Source organism: Tarenaya hassleriana, unplaced genomic scaffold (assembly GCF_000463585.1).
Source record: "Tarenaya hassleriana unplaced genomic scaffold, ASM46358v1 Cleome125, whole genome shotgun sequence".
In the NCBI taxonomy this organism is placed as follows: domain Eukaryota; kingdom Viridiplantae; phylum Streptophyta; class Magnoliopsida; order Brassicales; family Cleomaceae; genus Tarenaya; species Tarenaya hassleriana.
Genome location: NW_010962944.1, coordinates 140,021 through 152,497, shown reverse-complemented (window position 1 = coordinate 152,497; position 12,477 = coordinate 140,021). Strand labels below are relative to the sequence as shown.

The 12,477-nt window shown below is 38.6% G+C and overlaps 1 protein-coding gene across 4 annotated transcripts; it reads left to right on the top strand.

Moving 5' to 3' along the window:
* Positions 1 to 3,927: 3,927 nt before the first annotated feature.
* LOC104807101 (tricalbin-3-like) lies at positions 3,928 to 9,465 on the top strand. Of its 4 annotated transcripts, none has more exons than XR_770718.1 (10): positions 3,928 to 5,067; positions 5,338 to 5,579; positions 6,199 to 6,217; positions 6,548 to 6,753; positions 6,971 to 7,080; positions 7,172 to 7,270; positions 7,963 to 8,470; positions 8,553 to 8,674; positions 8,748 to 8,850; positions 9,194 to 9,465. XR_770718.1 is itself a non-coding variant. In XM_010532213.1 (9 exons), exons 1-8 carry the CDS (start codon positions 4,241 to 4,243, stop codon positions 8,633 to 8,635), a joined length of 2,100 nt encoding a protein of 699 aa, XP_010530515.1. In that variant the 5' UTR covers positions 3,928 to 4,240; the 3' UTR covers positions 8,636 to 8,674; positions 9,194 to 9,465. The 4 variants fall into 4 exon arrangements, 1 of the variants encoding a protein (XP_010530515.1); XR_770717.1 differs by having other exon boundaries at positions 8,547 to 8,674; positions 8,748 to 8,815; XR_770716.1 differs by having other exon boundaries at positions 8,547 to 8,674.
* The last annotated feature ends 3,012 nt before the right edge of the window (positions 9,466 to 12,477 follow it).

Below are 12,477 nucleotides of genomic sequence, written 5' to 3'. Positions count from 1 at the left end.
TGGTTTTTCCGTCGTTTTCTCGTGCGTTTTGTCCTTCCCTGCGTGTGTGACCCTGTAGGCTCATTCGATATAGTAGTATAACCTGAAATCTCTATTTCGGATATACAAGTCATAGGCGGTCTCTAGCAAGACACTATGACTACCTATCTCGAATAGAGTTTGTTCGTGAAGCTTTATTCAGATACATTTGATGTATTGATACTTTCTATGGTTTTATGAGAGTATTTGATTCATTACATGTTCTTGCATACTAGATCTGTTATGAAATCCATGTATCATTATGAATGATACTTAACTCCCTAGTCTTGTGTCATTATGAGAATGATGACATAATAAGATTAGTATGATGTGTGATTGATGATCATAGCGATGATCATAGGTATTGGATACGATCACTGTCATAGGTATTCGTTGAAGAACGGAATACTGGATTGACCCGCATGAGATTGTCACATGGACTAGCGTCATGACTTGAATCTCATATGGCGGTTCCATGATTGGATCCTAAGACCTGAGATATCTACGGAATCCAACATGAGGAGTTGCGTGCTTTGAATACGTCAAACGTCCTGCGTAACAGGAGGACATGCGGGTCAATCCAGTATTCCGTTCTTCAACGAATACCTATGACAGTGATCGTATCCAATACCTATGATCATCGCTATGATCATCAATCACACATCATACTAGTCTTATTATGTCATCATTGCCATAATGACACAAGACTAGGGAGTTTAGTATCATTCATAATGATACATGGATTTCATAACAGATCTAGTATGCAAGAACATGTAATGGATCAAATGCTCTCATAAAACCATAAAAAGTATCAATACATCGAATGTATCTAAAGAAAGCTCATAAACAGTACATCATAGAGCACTAAACCAACAAGGATTCCGTCAGATTCATGGTATTGACTATAATGAGACCTTTTTGCCTGTAGTAATGATAGGATATGGCAAATGGATGTCAAGACCGCGTTCCTTAACGGGAACTTGACCAGGATGTGTATATGACACAACTCGAAGGTTTTGTCGATCCAAGGAATACGAGGAAGGTGTGAAGCTTCAGAGATCCAATCCCGAGGTGTAGATACGTGTAGAGGACGAGGTAATCTTCCTCCCTTTTGCGATTGGACGAACACATCGATTGATACAGGTCCCGGATCGATTAAGGTAAGCGTTCTAACGTTTCTACGATCATGCATGCATGGTTTTAGGGTTTAATAGAAAATTTTTGTTTTACATCCGCTGCGCAAACTCTATAATCGATCTCTTGGGAATTAGATTCACTGTAGAGATCCCAGGAATCCCAACACCAGATGGATTTACGATTGAGTTCTATCAATCCACATAGGATATAATTGGGGAAGAGTTATCGGAGGGAATCAGACACTTCTTCAGTTCGGAATGGTTACCTAGATTGGCCAACTTAACTACAATTATGTTGATACCAAAGTTTGTTGGAGCAGAGCATTTCACTGATTTTCGACCCATTTCATGTTGCAACTCTGTCTACAACATTATTGCCAAGATGTTGGGGAATAGAATTAAACCTCTTCTATCGAGTTTTATCCAACCGAATCAATCCGCGTTCATTAAGGGCAGGCTGATTACTGAGAATTGTTTGTTGGCAAATGAGATTGTCAGAGACTATCACCGGAAGCCTATATCTCCTAGAGCAACGCTGAAAGTGGACATTGCGAAAGCTTTCGACGCTGTTAGATGGGACTTTGTTATGACTATGTTGCGGGCTTCTGGACTGCCGAGACCTTTGGTCTCCCTTATTGGCAAGTGTATTACTACGCCATCCTACTCTATTATAATTAATGGGGTCAGTACGGTTACTTTGAAGGCAAACGAGAGTTAAGACAAGGTTGTCCGCTATCTCCTTATTTGTTTGTCTTATGTATGAATATTCTTTTAATCATGCTTAATAATACTGCGGACCGAGGGGAGTTTGGCTATCAACCAAGCTGGAAAAACAAGACAACACACCTAAGCTTTGCAGATGATTTACTTATCTTCTCAGATGGAAAAATCAGTTCTATTCAAGGGATTATGGCGGTTCTGAACAGATTTTCAGCAATTTCAGGTTAACCATCAATACAAGCAAGTGTTGTTTCATCTTTTGAAGTTTGACGATACAGGAAAGTGAAGCAATCCAGGTCTCTATGGGCATAAAACGACTGATTTTCCTTTGTGTTATCCTGGGGTGCCACTGATTTCCCGGAAACTGAGCATTTCTAATTGTTTTCCCTTGATTGATCATATACGCTCCAAATTTTCTTTTTCGATTGTGAGGGCTCTTTCTTTTGCTGGGAGTTTAAGATTGCTACAATCTGTCATATCGGGTATAATTGGCTATTGGATGCAGGTCTTTGTTCTACCAAGGAAGTGCATAGCACAAATTAACTCTATGTGCTCGACGTTTCTTTGGAAAGGTTCGGTAGATTCTCAAGGAGGAGCTAAGCTGTCTTGGTCGAGAGTTACCACACGAAAAAAAGGAGGGCTTGGTTTGAAAGATCTCAACCTTTGGAATGAAGTAACTGTTTTAAGGCTAATTTGGTTACTTTTTTTAGGAGTGCCTCTTTGTGGGTGGCTTGGATCCATACGAAATACCTATATAGGAGTTATTTCTGGAGCACTAGGTCTAATGCTAGTCACTCATGGTTTTTTCGTAAGATGGTGAAAGAAAGAGCCGTGGCTTGGAGTTTTTTCTAAACTACCCTTGAAAATGGGAAAGAACATCATTTTGGTACGACAACTGGTGTAACATGTTCGGACCCATAGACCCGCAAAGACTATGGATCCCAATTCAAACCAAAGTGGCGGTTTTTTTTACTGTGATGGAGCATGGAGATTGCCCTTGGTGCAAATGGATCAGACTCTTTCGCTAGCAACATTCCTTGTTGGAAAGATACTATCCGCAATGATGATACATAGGACTGGATAGTTGGAGGCACACTTGCAGATGATTCAATACTAAAGAGGTATAGAAAGCCACATCCTGAAATTTTCGTTCATAGCCTGGTTGTTTGCTCATGACCGCTGCCCAACAAAGGAAAGAATGACTTCATGGAGATTACAAGTTGACATTAAATGTTTGTTTTGTGGCGATGATTTGGAAAACATGAACCATCTCTTCTTTGAATGTCGTATCACACGAGATTTGTTTATGTGGGCCATGAGAAAATTGGATACTCCGCCTTCTCATACGTCTTGGACTACAATTCTAAGTTGGTTGTTAGGGAGATAGAGATGCTAAATTCGGCTATTGGAAGTTCAGCTAACGTGGAAAATTGACTTGTACATTATCTGGATAGAGCGGAACTCCAGGATACACATGGGATGTTTCAAGGATCTAGCTACCATCAGTCAAAACATTGACCGTTGTTTCCGAAGCAAGATGACTGTCATTAGATACTCTCACCATAAACTGACCAGCTCACTACTCCAGATTTGGTTCTCGATTTCTTGACAAAGATAGTCCGATCCTTTATCGTTTAGTGATTATCCGATACACGTAGTCATTGCTTTGCTATACATATATGAACTAGATTGTGTAAGCCTTTTGTAAACTTATAGGTTAATAAAACTCTTTTAGTATTTGGTCATATAAAAATACAGTTACACATTTCACCTAAAAAAAATCTAATTTGAAAAATAACAATTAAAATAATTTTAAATTAAAAGTTTTGGAGGAGACGCGTCGGCTCCGACCCACGTGTTGAACAGTCCAAAACGGCAAAAAGATTATGAATTAGCCTTCTTGAGGTCCGCCAGCCTCCTCTCCGACACCACCAATGGGTCCTACATCCACCAAAATCGATTTTCTGTATTTTTTTTTATATAATTACTATTTTTCACCTTTTCAACACATTTTCCTCGATTTATGTACATCTTCGTTTTATAATGATATGAAAAATAGCATTTTATCATTCGCGCCCCACAAATCCTCGGTTTCATTCGTGATACAGATTTCCTCAATCTCCCTCTTCCCCTCTCCCTCACAGACACACGCAGTTTCTGCCCCTCATCCATCTGGAACCTTCGATTTTGATTCCACCTCCAGAACCCTTGGAAGGGTTTTGCCTCTGCCGTTATTGCTGCTGCTGTTCATAGACCTCTTGTGACTTTTCCGTGTTGGATCTTTCTTATTTTCGCGGCGGAGATGCTTAGTTTTGCGACTTCGGCGTCGGCTTCAATTTGGAGTTTTCGGTGAAGAAGATTCATAAATGTTTCTTCAGTCTTCTTCTTCCTCGAGTTTTGATTTCCCGTGTCGCTCTTATGTGTCTCGCTATATGTTTTGTCCGTTCTCCGCGAACAAGCACGACTCGGTTGCGTTCCGCGATGGATTCTCGAGGAGGCGGATTTTGCGTCGGAGATTCGGAATTCCTATGTCGAATACGAAGGTTAGGTTAATTTCTTGTGGAATTCGAGGGGATTCAAGTAACATAGGATTGGCAAATTCGACGAGAAGGTTAACAAAAAGCCTTGTTATCGCTCGGTTTTCGAATGAATTCGAGGGTGAAGAATCGTCGCAGGAATCTACGATTCAGGATTGTAGAAGCGATTTCACTGACTTTAGAGAAGATCCAATAGTTGATAAGCTCAGGACTCAGTTGGGTGTAATCCATCCGATTCCGTCTCCACCCATTAATCGTAACGCAGTAGGCCTGTTTGTGCTCTTCTTCTTTGTTGGGGTTGTTTTCGATAAGCTATGGACGTGGAGGAAGAGGCGGAGACAAATGAGCAGCGAGAGTGGGCACCGAGGAGCAGGACCATGGCCACAGGTTCCGACCAGCTTCTCATTGTTCCTCGAGAAGGATTTGCAGAGGAAAGAATCGGTGGAATGGGTAAACATGGTGTTGGGGAAGCTCTGGAAAGTATACAGAGCTGGGCTTGAGAATTGGATCATTGGATTATTGCAGCCGGTTATTGATGACTTGAAGAAACCAGATTATGTCCAGAGAGTTGAAATCAAGCAGTTCTCTCTTGGGGACGAGCCTTTGTCTGTTAGAAATGTAGAGAGAAGGACATCACGCCGTGTCAATGACTTGCAGTAAGTTTATTGCTGTTTGCTTTTGTTGTCTATATATTACTTGTTTTCTATTTGTTTGCAAATAATTGTATTGTTATATGGATCAAATGCGTGCAAATTGTATTTACTCGGTTTTGGTTTGAGAATAACGGTTCTGTAGTGCGAAAGTTGCTGTTGTTTACACTTGGCTGTCTGCTGCCCATTTGGATTTTCCTCTGTTGGTATTTGGAACTATGAAATGCTTCAAGCCTGTCTTCTCATCAATTATAATGCCCTTTCTTCCTCTTATAGGTACCAAATTGGTCTTCGGTATACTGGTGGGGCCCGTATGTTATTAGTGCTCTCTTTGAAATTTGGTATCGTCCCAGTAGTTGTGCCAGTTGGTATTCGTGATTTTGACATCGACGGTGAGCTTTGGGTTAAACTGAGATTGATACCAACGGAACCTTGGGTTGGAGCTGTATCAATGGCTTTTGTATCACTTCCGAAGGTCAAGTTTGAGCTGGCGCCCTTCCGATTGTTTAATCTAATGGGTATGACCGTATGAGTAGATCTTGGTCTTCTGATGTTTTTTCTCATAATCTGAGTGTTTTTTGCTGCTTTCAGTTCTTTCTTAGAAGTATTTTCAAGTCTGTTTTTAGTGGATGTTTAGTTGTTGCTGAATACGCTTGGGCAGGAAAGTAAGTTGTTTGATAAAGACTAACCAACTTAAGAAACTAATTGATGAATTAGGATACGTAAAACTGGGTCCCTTCAGTTGTTTTTCATGTATGTCCTTTTTTCTGCTGAACTGTGAGGCTAAGTCCTTAAATGCAGCATAACATGAGGATTAGGGTGACAATTACTGTGAAGGAACGGTGATTTCTTTGCAGAAATCATCACTATTCTTTCAATTTGACCATCATTTGGTGAAAAATTGTGGCAGAAAGAACATATCAAGGCCTCACATCATCTCTGCACAGAACCTATTTCTTCACTGTACTCTTAGGCATCTCGTTTTCAGTAATATGAATGGTTTATTGATCAGAAAATGACAGGTCAAAATGTTGCTGTTCATATGTTGAATATCTATTCCTGACATTTTCATATAAAGTACAGAATACTAATGTTCTGCTCTTCTTTTCATGAATGCATTGGTTTGGGCACCTTCAGCCATTCCTGTTCTATCAATGTAAGTCCTACCGTGACTCTTGTATCTTTCTTGTGGGAATGTTATTGCTCTTATATATGGTTCAATATTCATTTTTCTAGTGTTCGGTGTTAGAAAAGCTACCTTGGTTGTGTGGATGAGATAAGGCTGCACAAAGAGAGTTCGTGTCATTTTTTTCGCAATAGATTAATGTGTTTTGCATAATCGAAAAGCATATAATGTGGGAAACAATGATGCGTAGATTCTAACCATTGTCTATTTATCTCTGTCGATTGCTTAATCTCTTTCATGGCTAATGTGTTGGTTTCTTCCTATCTTCCCGTTGACTTATCTTAGCTTTGTCTCTCTCAGGTTCTTGACCAAACTTCTGACAGAGGATTTGCCTCGATTATTTGTCCGCCCAAAGAAGATTGTCTTGGATTTCCAGAAAGGAAAAGCTGTTGGACCTGTTGCAGAAGACCTCAAACCAGGAGAAATGCAAGAAGGAAACACGGATTTTGTCGGAGAACTATCTGTTACCCTTGTTGATGCACAGAAACTTCCATATATGTTCTATGGTAAGCTACAGACTTTAGTTTTCTCTTCTCCATGTCAATGTTTCATATATTTAGAGAAAAGTAGATGGGCAGTCAGCATCATAAATAGTGTTTTATGTTTCCCCCCTAGTTACTATTATTTTTTGGAACAAAATCTATATATGTAGGGTGATCACCGTATGATGAGATGTTAATGTTCGATCTTTCATTTTTGCTTTTTGTTTTATAATTGTAACAGGTAAAACAGATCCATATGTTATTCTAAGATTAGGGGATCAAGTTATTCGCAGTAAAAAGAACAGCCAAACTACCGTCATTGGGGCCCCTGGTCAGCCTATCTGGAATCAGGTGGAACACTAGAATCTGTTTATACGGTAGTGAATTGTGATTTATTAGTTTTTAAAACTTATTAAAATTACTGTGTTCTCAATTTTCGCAGGACTTCCATTTCCTCGTTTCAAATCCTAGAGAACAGGTCTTACAACTTGAGGTTAACGACTGTCTTGGGTTTGCTGATTTGACTATTGGTACTGGAGAGGTAAATCATCTGTCTGTAGTGTTTTATCCGCGCGATCAGCGTAAGGATGTTCTTGTTGATGATAACTATAACTATATTAAAGAATATTGATGTGTACTTCAGTGTCAGTCATTCCCTTCTATTTCATTCTGTTAAGGAACCAAATGCCTACTCGGTAATTGCTGCAAACAAACTCGTAACGTGCATAAATATGGGGGACTGAACCTTTATGAAAGTGCCTTTGCCGGATAGTACCCAGTATTGAGGGAACATATCCGAGCTTCCTGTCATGAGCTTCTGAATTATAGCCTAAGTCACTCATTTCATAAGACTTGTTAATTATTTAGTCAGTTACTGAACTTTTTTGACAGTGTATAAGAAGCCCCGAGCTTACTTTACTGCTTAGCTAATCTTAGTAAGACTCCGAATTCCAGCATGCATGCGGTCCAATTGCACATGTTTCAAGACTTTGCTAGCCAGTTTACTCTTGTATGATCTGGACATGAGTTTAATTGTAACATAAAACTGTATAATAGTTTATTTAGTGTAGCTGCAGTTTGATGAGTGGGTTTCTATCTCTGCTTTGATAACTTATTTGGTGATTAGCTTGATCACATAGCATCCTAAATTCTCCTTAAGATTGTTTGCAGAAAATTGTGTTTAATATCTAAATCTACTGTCTGAACAACCTTCATTTTTGGGTATATGTCCAGGTTGATCTTGGATCACTAAAAGATACTGTTCCAACAGATAGAATCGTGGTCTTGAGAGGCGGTTGGAGTTTGTTTGGGAAGGGTTCTGCTGGGGAGATTCTTCTTCGGCTTACATACAAAGCATATGTGGAGGATGAAGAGGATGACAAGACCGATGTGAAAAAGATTAATGCCGATGTTTCTGATGATGAATTCTCAGATTCTGAAGAAGCTGGCTCATTTGTGGAGAATGAAAAGATTTCTTCTGATGAATCAGGCCAAGAGTCATTTATGGATGTGCTGTCTGCATTGATAGTGAGCGAGGAGTTTCAGGGTATAGTTTCATCAGAAACAACAAACAGTAAACTTTCTAACGGCGACACGAGTACTGTGCCTGTAACTTCCGGGTCTAGGGTGGACTCAAAAAATCTACCCGTAGATCCAGGTAATGCCTCTGGAAGCAATACGGGCGTATCAGATTCAGAATCTGTAGCGGCAAATTCTGATAAAGGTTCTGATGATGATGGAGGTATATCTATGCTATGTCTTAAGATGGTTTTGTTCCTGTGGTTTCTCGATGTAATTTAATACCTTCTTTGCTTCAGGATTAGCTTTATTGTGGTTCGGTGTGATAACTAGCATACTGGTGCTCGTAGCTATCAACATGAGCGGCTCAAGTTTCTTCAACCCGTAGTACGAAGTTGTATAGCTACTGCAGATTTCTGTCGCCCGAGTAAGTCTCGAAACCAGGAGTACTTGCAATCTCTCTCTTTGTAGTTGTGAAGCTTACCTACCATCTCTGTCAGCCGTTGTTTTCATGAGATTAGATTCAGTGGAATGGAAGTGGCTGCTCTCTGTTCTGCTTCTGCATATAGTTAAGGACCAACCCTGCATCTTCATCTTTTCCGGGTTAGTAGCTCATAAGAAAAATAAATTGAAATTGCATAAGGTTTTGAATCAGGGAAGTTGCGTTTGAAATTGATAATCACACTCCTAAAAGTTTCTGTACTGAGCAAAGACGGCAGAGAGACTATCCTGTAGTTTATATATCTGGGGAGTTTAGAAAGAATTTTTTTTTTTTTAATGATTTGTAGTCTTCCATGTGAGATGGCACAGTTCAATCCACAAAATCTAAGTTCGGCTATGATCGTCTTCCACATACATACATGCTTACATGCTTATAGGTATGTCTGCCTATATATAGGGATTCTTTTAGTTTTGACTTACCAAAGCATATTTTATTCAATGGCAGGTTGGTCTCAGATACGGCTTATAAAGAGGTTTCAGTCCATGTTGCTGTTGTATGCGTAGCCATTAGAAGTTGTACACTTCGCATCGGCAGCAGGAAATTTTGGATCTATTTTATCCAATCCCCCCAACGTGTGGTTGTTTATAGTTACATTAGATGGGAAAAAAATATTACTGTATTCTTTTCTTACATATTTTTTTTTTGGGAAAAAAATATTACTGTATTCGTTTCTTACATATATTTTTTTTGGCAATAAAAGGTTTACGGAAAAGGCACCGACTGTTTTTCATCGAGAATTCATGAGCTTGAGAAAAACTTGCGTGAAATTTTTGGTTCAGCTTCAAACATTTGAAGGCAAACACATGCCTTTTTAAAAGTATCAAACAAGGCAAAAGATTTAGTTATCTATTTGATAACAGTTACGAAATATTTATACTTCTCTTTAGAGCAAAAAGCGTGTGTAGTATGTAAATAAAGAGGAATTGCCACCGAAACTATAGATCTTCCAACGGTTTAGCTTGTCAAGAAAAAAGAAAGAAAAAATCTAATTGTCATCGAGAAAAATCTTTGTAGAGTTGAAAGAAAAGATTGTGGTTAATATTTATACCTGTACCCTCGTGTCAACTGAAATATTTAGATTTATTGCAAATTTGTATAGACTGGTGTACTTTCTAAAGAACAATAACTAATTGATTCGAAAAACATGTTTGGTTTATAGTTGATACCATCCATAGAAATATGAGTAATGAATAGTGATGTCACTGAATTCCCTCTATATTTTTAGATGGTTTGTCTAGCATTTTTTTTTATGTATGTCACGCATTCTTAGGACGACTAATCTCGATCTCATGTCTCAGTTATTAGGATGGGAAACTCAGATTTCCGCACACGAGATATGCCAAATGGTCGATAAAAATTTAATTGACAAAATTTTAAATGCGATAATTTTTTTTAAAAAAAAAAGGAATTCTAACAACATAAAAGATGCATAACAGAGAATTTTAATTTTTTTAAAGGCAGTATAGCCCAAAGTCATGGTGATATTAATACAAGACCAACTAATTATTGGTTTAATGCTCTATAATATACTCCATCCGTTTCAAAATAATTGTAGTTTTAAGTTGTTTTCTATGTTTCAAAATATTTGTCATTCTACATTTTCAATACATCTTTTTACATTATTTTCCAATTTTATCCCTAACATATTCTAATAAATTAGTATTAATCACACATTGTTTTTATCATCAAAATTTAATGAATATTAATTATATTTTGATTATTATTAATGTTTGTTTTACACTTGTTTTCATCTTCTCGTCATTTTTTTCCTATTTCAGATCCACATTTTTTCATAGATTTTCTTATCTCTATTTTTTTTTATTTTTACAATGAAAAAAAAAAGATAAACAGTCTACTTCACCATCCATGAAGAAATTTCAGATCAAAATGGAGAAAAACTTGAAGAATGAAGAGCAAAATAATCAAGCATCATCTAAAGTGGTACATGAATTTGATTTAAACAAATTTTATGTGGATGAAGGAGAATTTCACCCTGATAAAGAGATGCAACGTGTAATAATAGATATGATAAAGATTTATCTTCCAAATTTTTATTAGATCTACTTATATTATTACTGGAGATATTTTATTTTATCAACTAAAAATCAAAATTACATTTATCTATGATTGAAAATGATTTATTACATCCTGAACTACAGTAGGATCACACAATATTTGTTTGGGAAGTCGGTGTTCTCTTTCAAGCGCTTCATTCTTCATGTGATTAATTTTGTACTTGTTGGATCCTCCAACTTTCATAATTTCCTGCATGCATAGCTGTAGCGTCAAGAAAATATGGTTAATTTTTCGGACAGGATATTCTTCGAAAGATTTTTTGACAGCGTCAATAAGTTCCACCACATTCTTCGGGCATACTTTATGTTGAATCGACTGGATGACACTAAAAAATCCAAGATCTAGAACATTCAAATCAGGTGAATTAGGAGGTTGACACATCAATCGAATGTCAAAACCGGTCTTCGAAGCAGCCGCTTGAAATTCTTCATCACTTGGATCGATATGCGTCCTTGCATTATCTTGTTGAATAAAGAGAGTTTTTCCTAAATCATCATTTGGCCACCTTTCATGAATTTTCGGAATAACTTCTTCGATCAAACACTTTCTTATATTTTCTCTCTTGACCGAAGTAATCGGTTTTATTTCCATAGTCCCTGCTTCTCTATTTATACTTCTTCTCTGGGCCGGTTGCGCATTGACAAAAGGAAAAACTCCTATCTTCCCAGAGAAAACTGTTGGGTTTCCTGGGATCTCATGAGCGAATCCTATTCCTAAGAGATCGATTCTAGGGTTTGCGCAGCGGATGTAAAACAAAAATTTAATAAACCCTAGAACCATGCTGCTATTGAAATCGTAGAAACGTTAGAACGCTTACCTCAATCGATCCGGGGCCTGTATCAACTGAAGAATTCGTTCGATCACGAAAGGCAGGAAGATTACCTCGCCCTCTACACGTATCCACACCTCGGGATGGATTCCAACGATTGGAACTTGTCTGCTAGGACTCGAATCTCTATTCGGTTTGTGCACTTTGATAAAACGAGACTTTGAATTCCTTGAACTCTTTGGATCTCACCAAAAGCTCTTCGAATTCTCTGAAAGTCGGCTCTCAAAAGTCTCTATCTCATTAGGGTTCTTAATCTCCTCCTTATAAAGTGATTTAACCCTAATTCGGTTTAATTTCGGAAAAACTGAAGCCCGGAACGGACGGTCCAGAGATACACGCGGACCGTCCGTTCCAGCACGTGGAACGGACGTTCCGCTCACGTGGACCGTCCGGTCTGGTTCGGGCGGACCGTCCGTTCTGGACTTTCTGGTCCGTCCGTTCCAGCCCCTTCCGTCTCGGTTTTTCGTCGTTTTCTCTCGTGCATTTGTCCTTCCCTGCGTGTGTGACCCTGTAGGCTCATTCGATATAGCAGTATAACCCGAAATCTCTATTTCGGATATACAAGTCATAGGCGGTCTCTAGCAAGACACTATGACTACCTATCTCGAATAGAGTTTGTTCGTGATCTTTACGAACGCCAGAGATGATTCCGGCTGATGATCCTTTTGTATCGCGATATCATATGTCGAACATAAGGCATGGACAAGCCACCTCATCTGATTCGACTGCTTTCTCGTTCACTGAGTTCGACTGTCTAAAATAGACGACGTTCGTCTATAGTGCGGCCACACATTTCTACAGTCTCGCTCACACGAGGGGCCCA

What these genes read in the sequence shown, in the direction of transcription:
- LOC104807101 (XM_010532213.1), top strand. Translation starts at nt 4,241, where the DNA reads ATGTTTCTTCAGTCTTCTTCTTCCTCGAGTTTTGATTTCCCGTGTCGC. An exon ending in CGCCGTGTCAATGACTTGCA is followed by an intron (nt 5,068 to 5,337) that starts GTAAGTTTATTG and finishes TTCCTCTTATAG; the next exon opens with GTACCAAATTGGTCTTCGGT. An exon ending in GTCAGCCTATCTGGAATCAG is followed by an intron (nt 7,081 to 7,171) that starts GTGGAACACTAG and finishes CAATTTTCGCAG; the next exon opens with GACTTCCATTTCCTCGTTTC.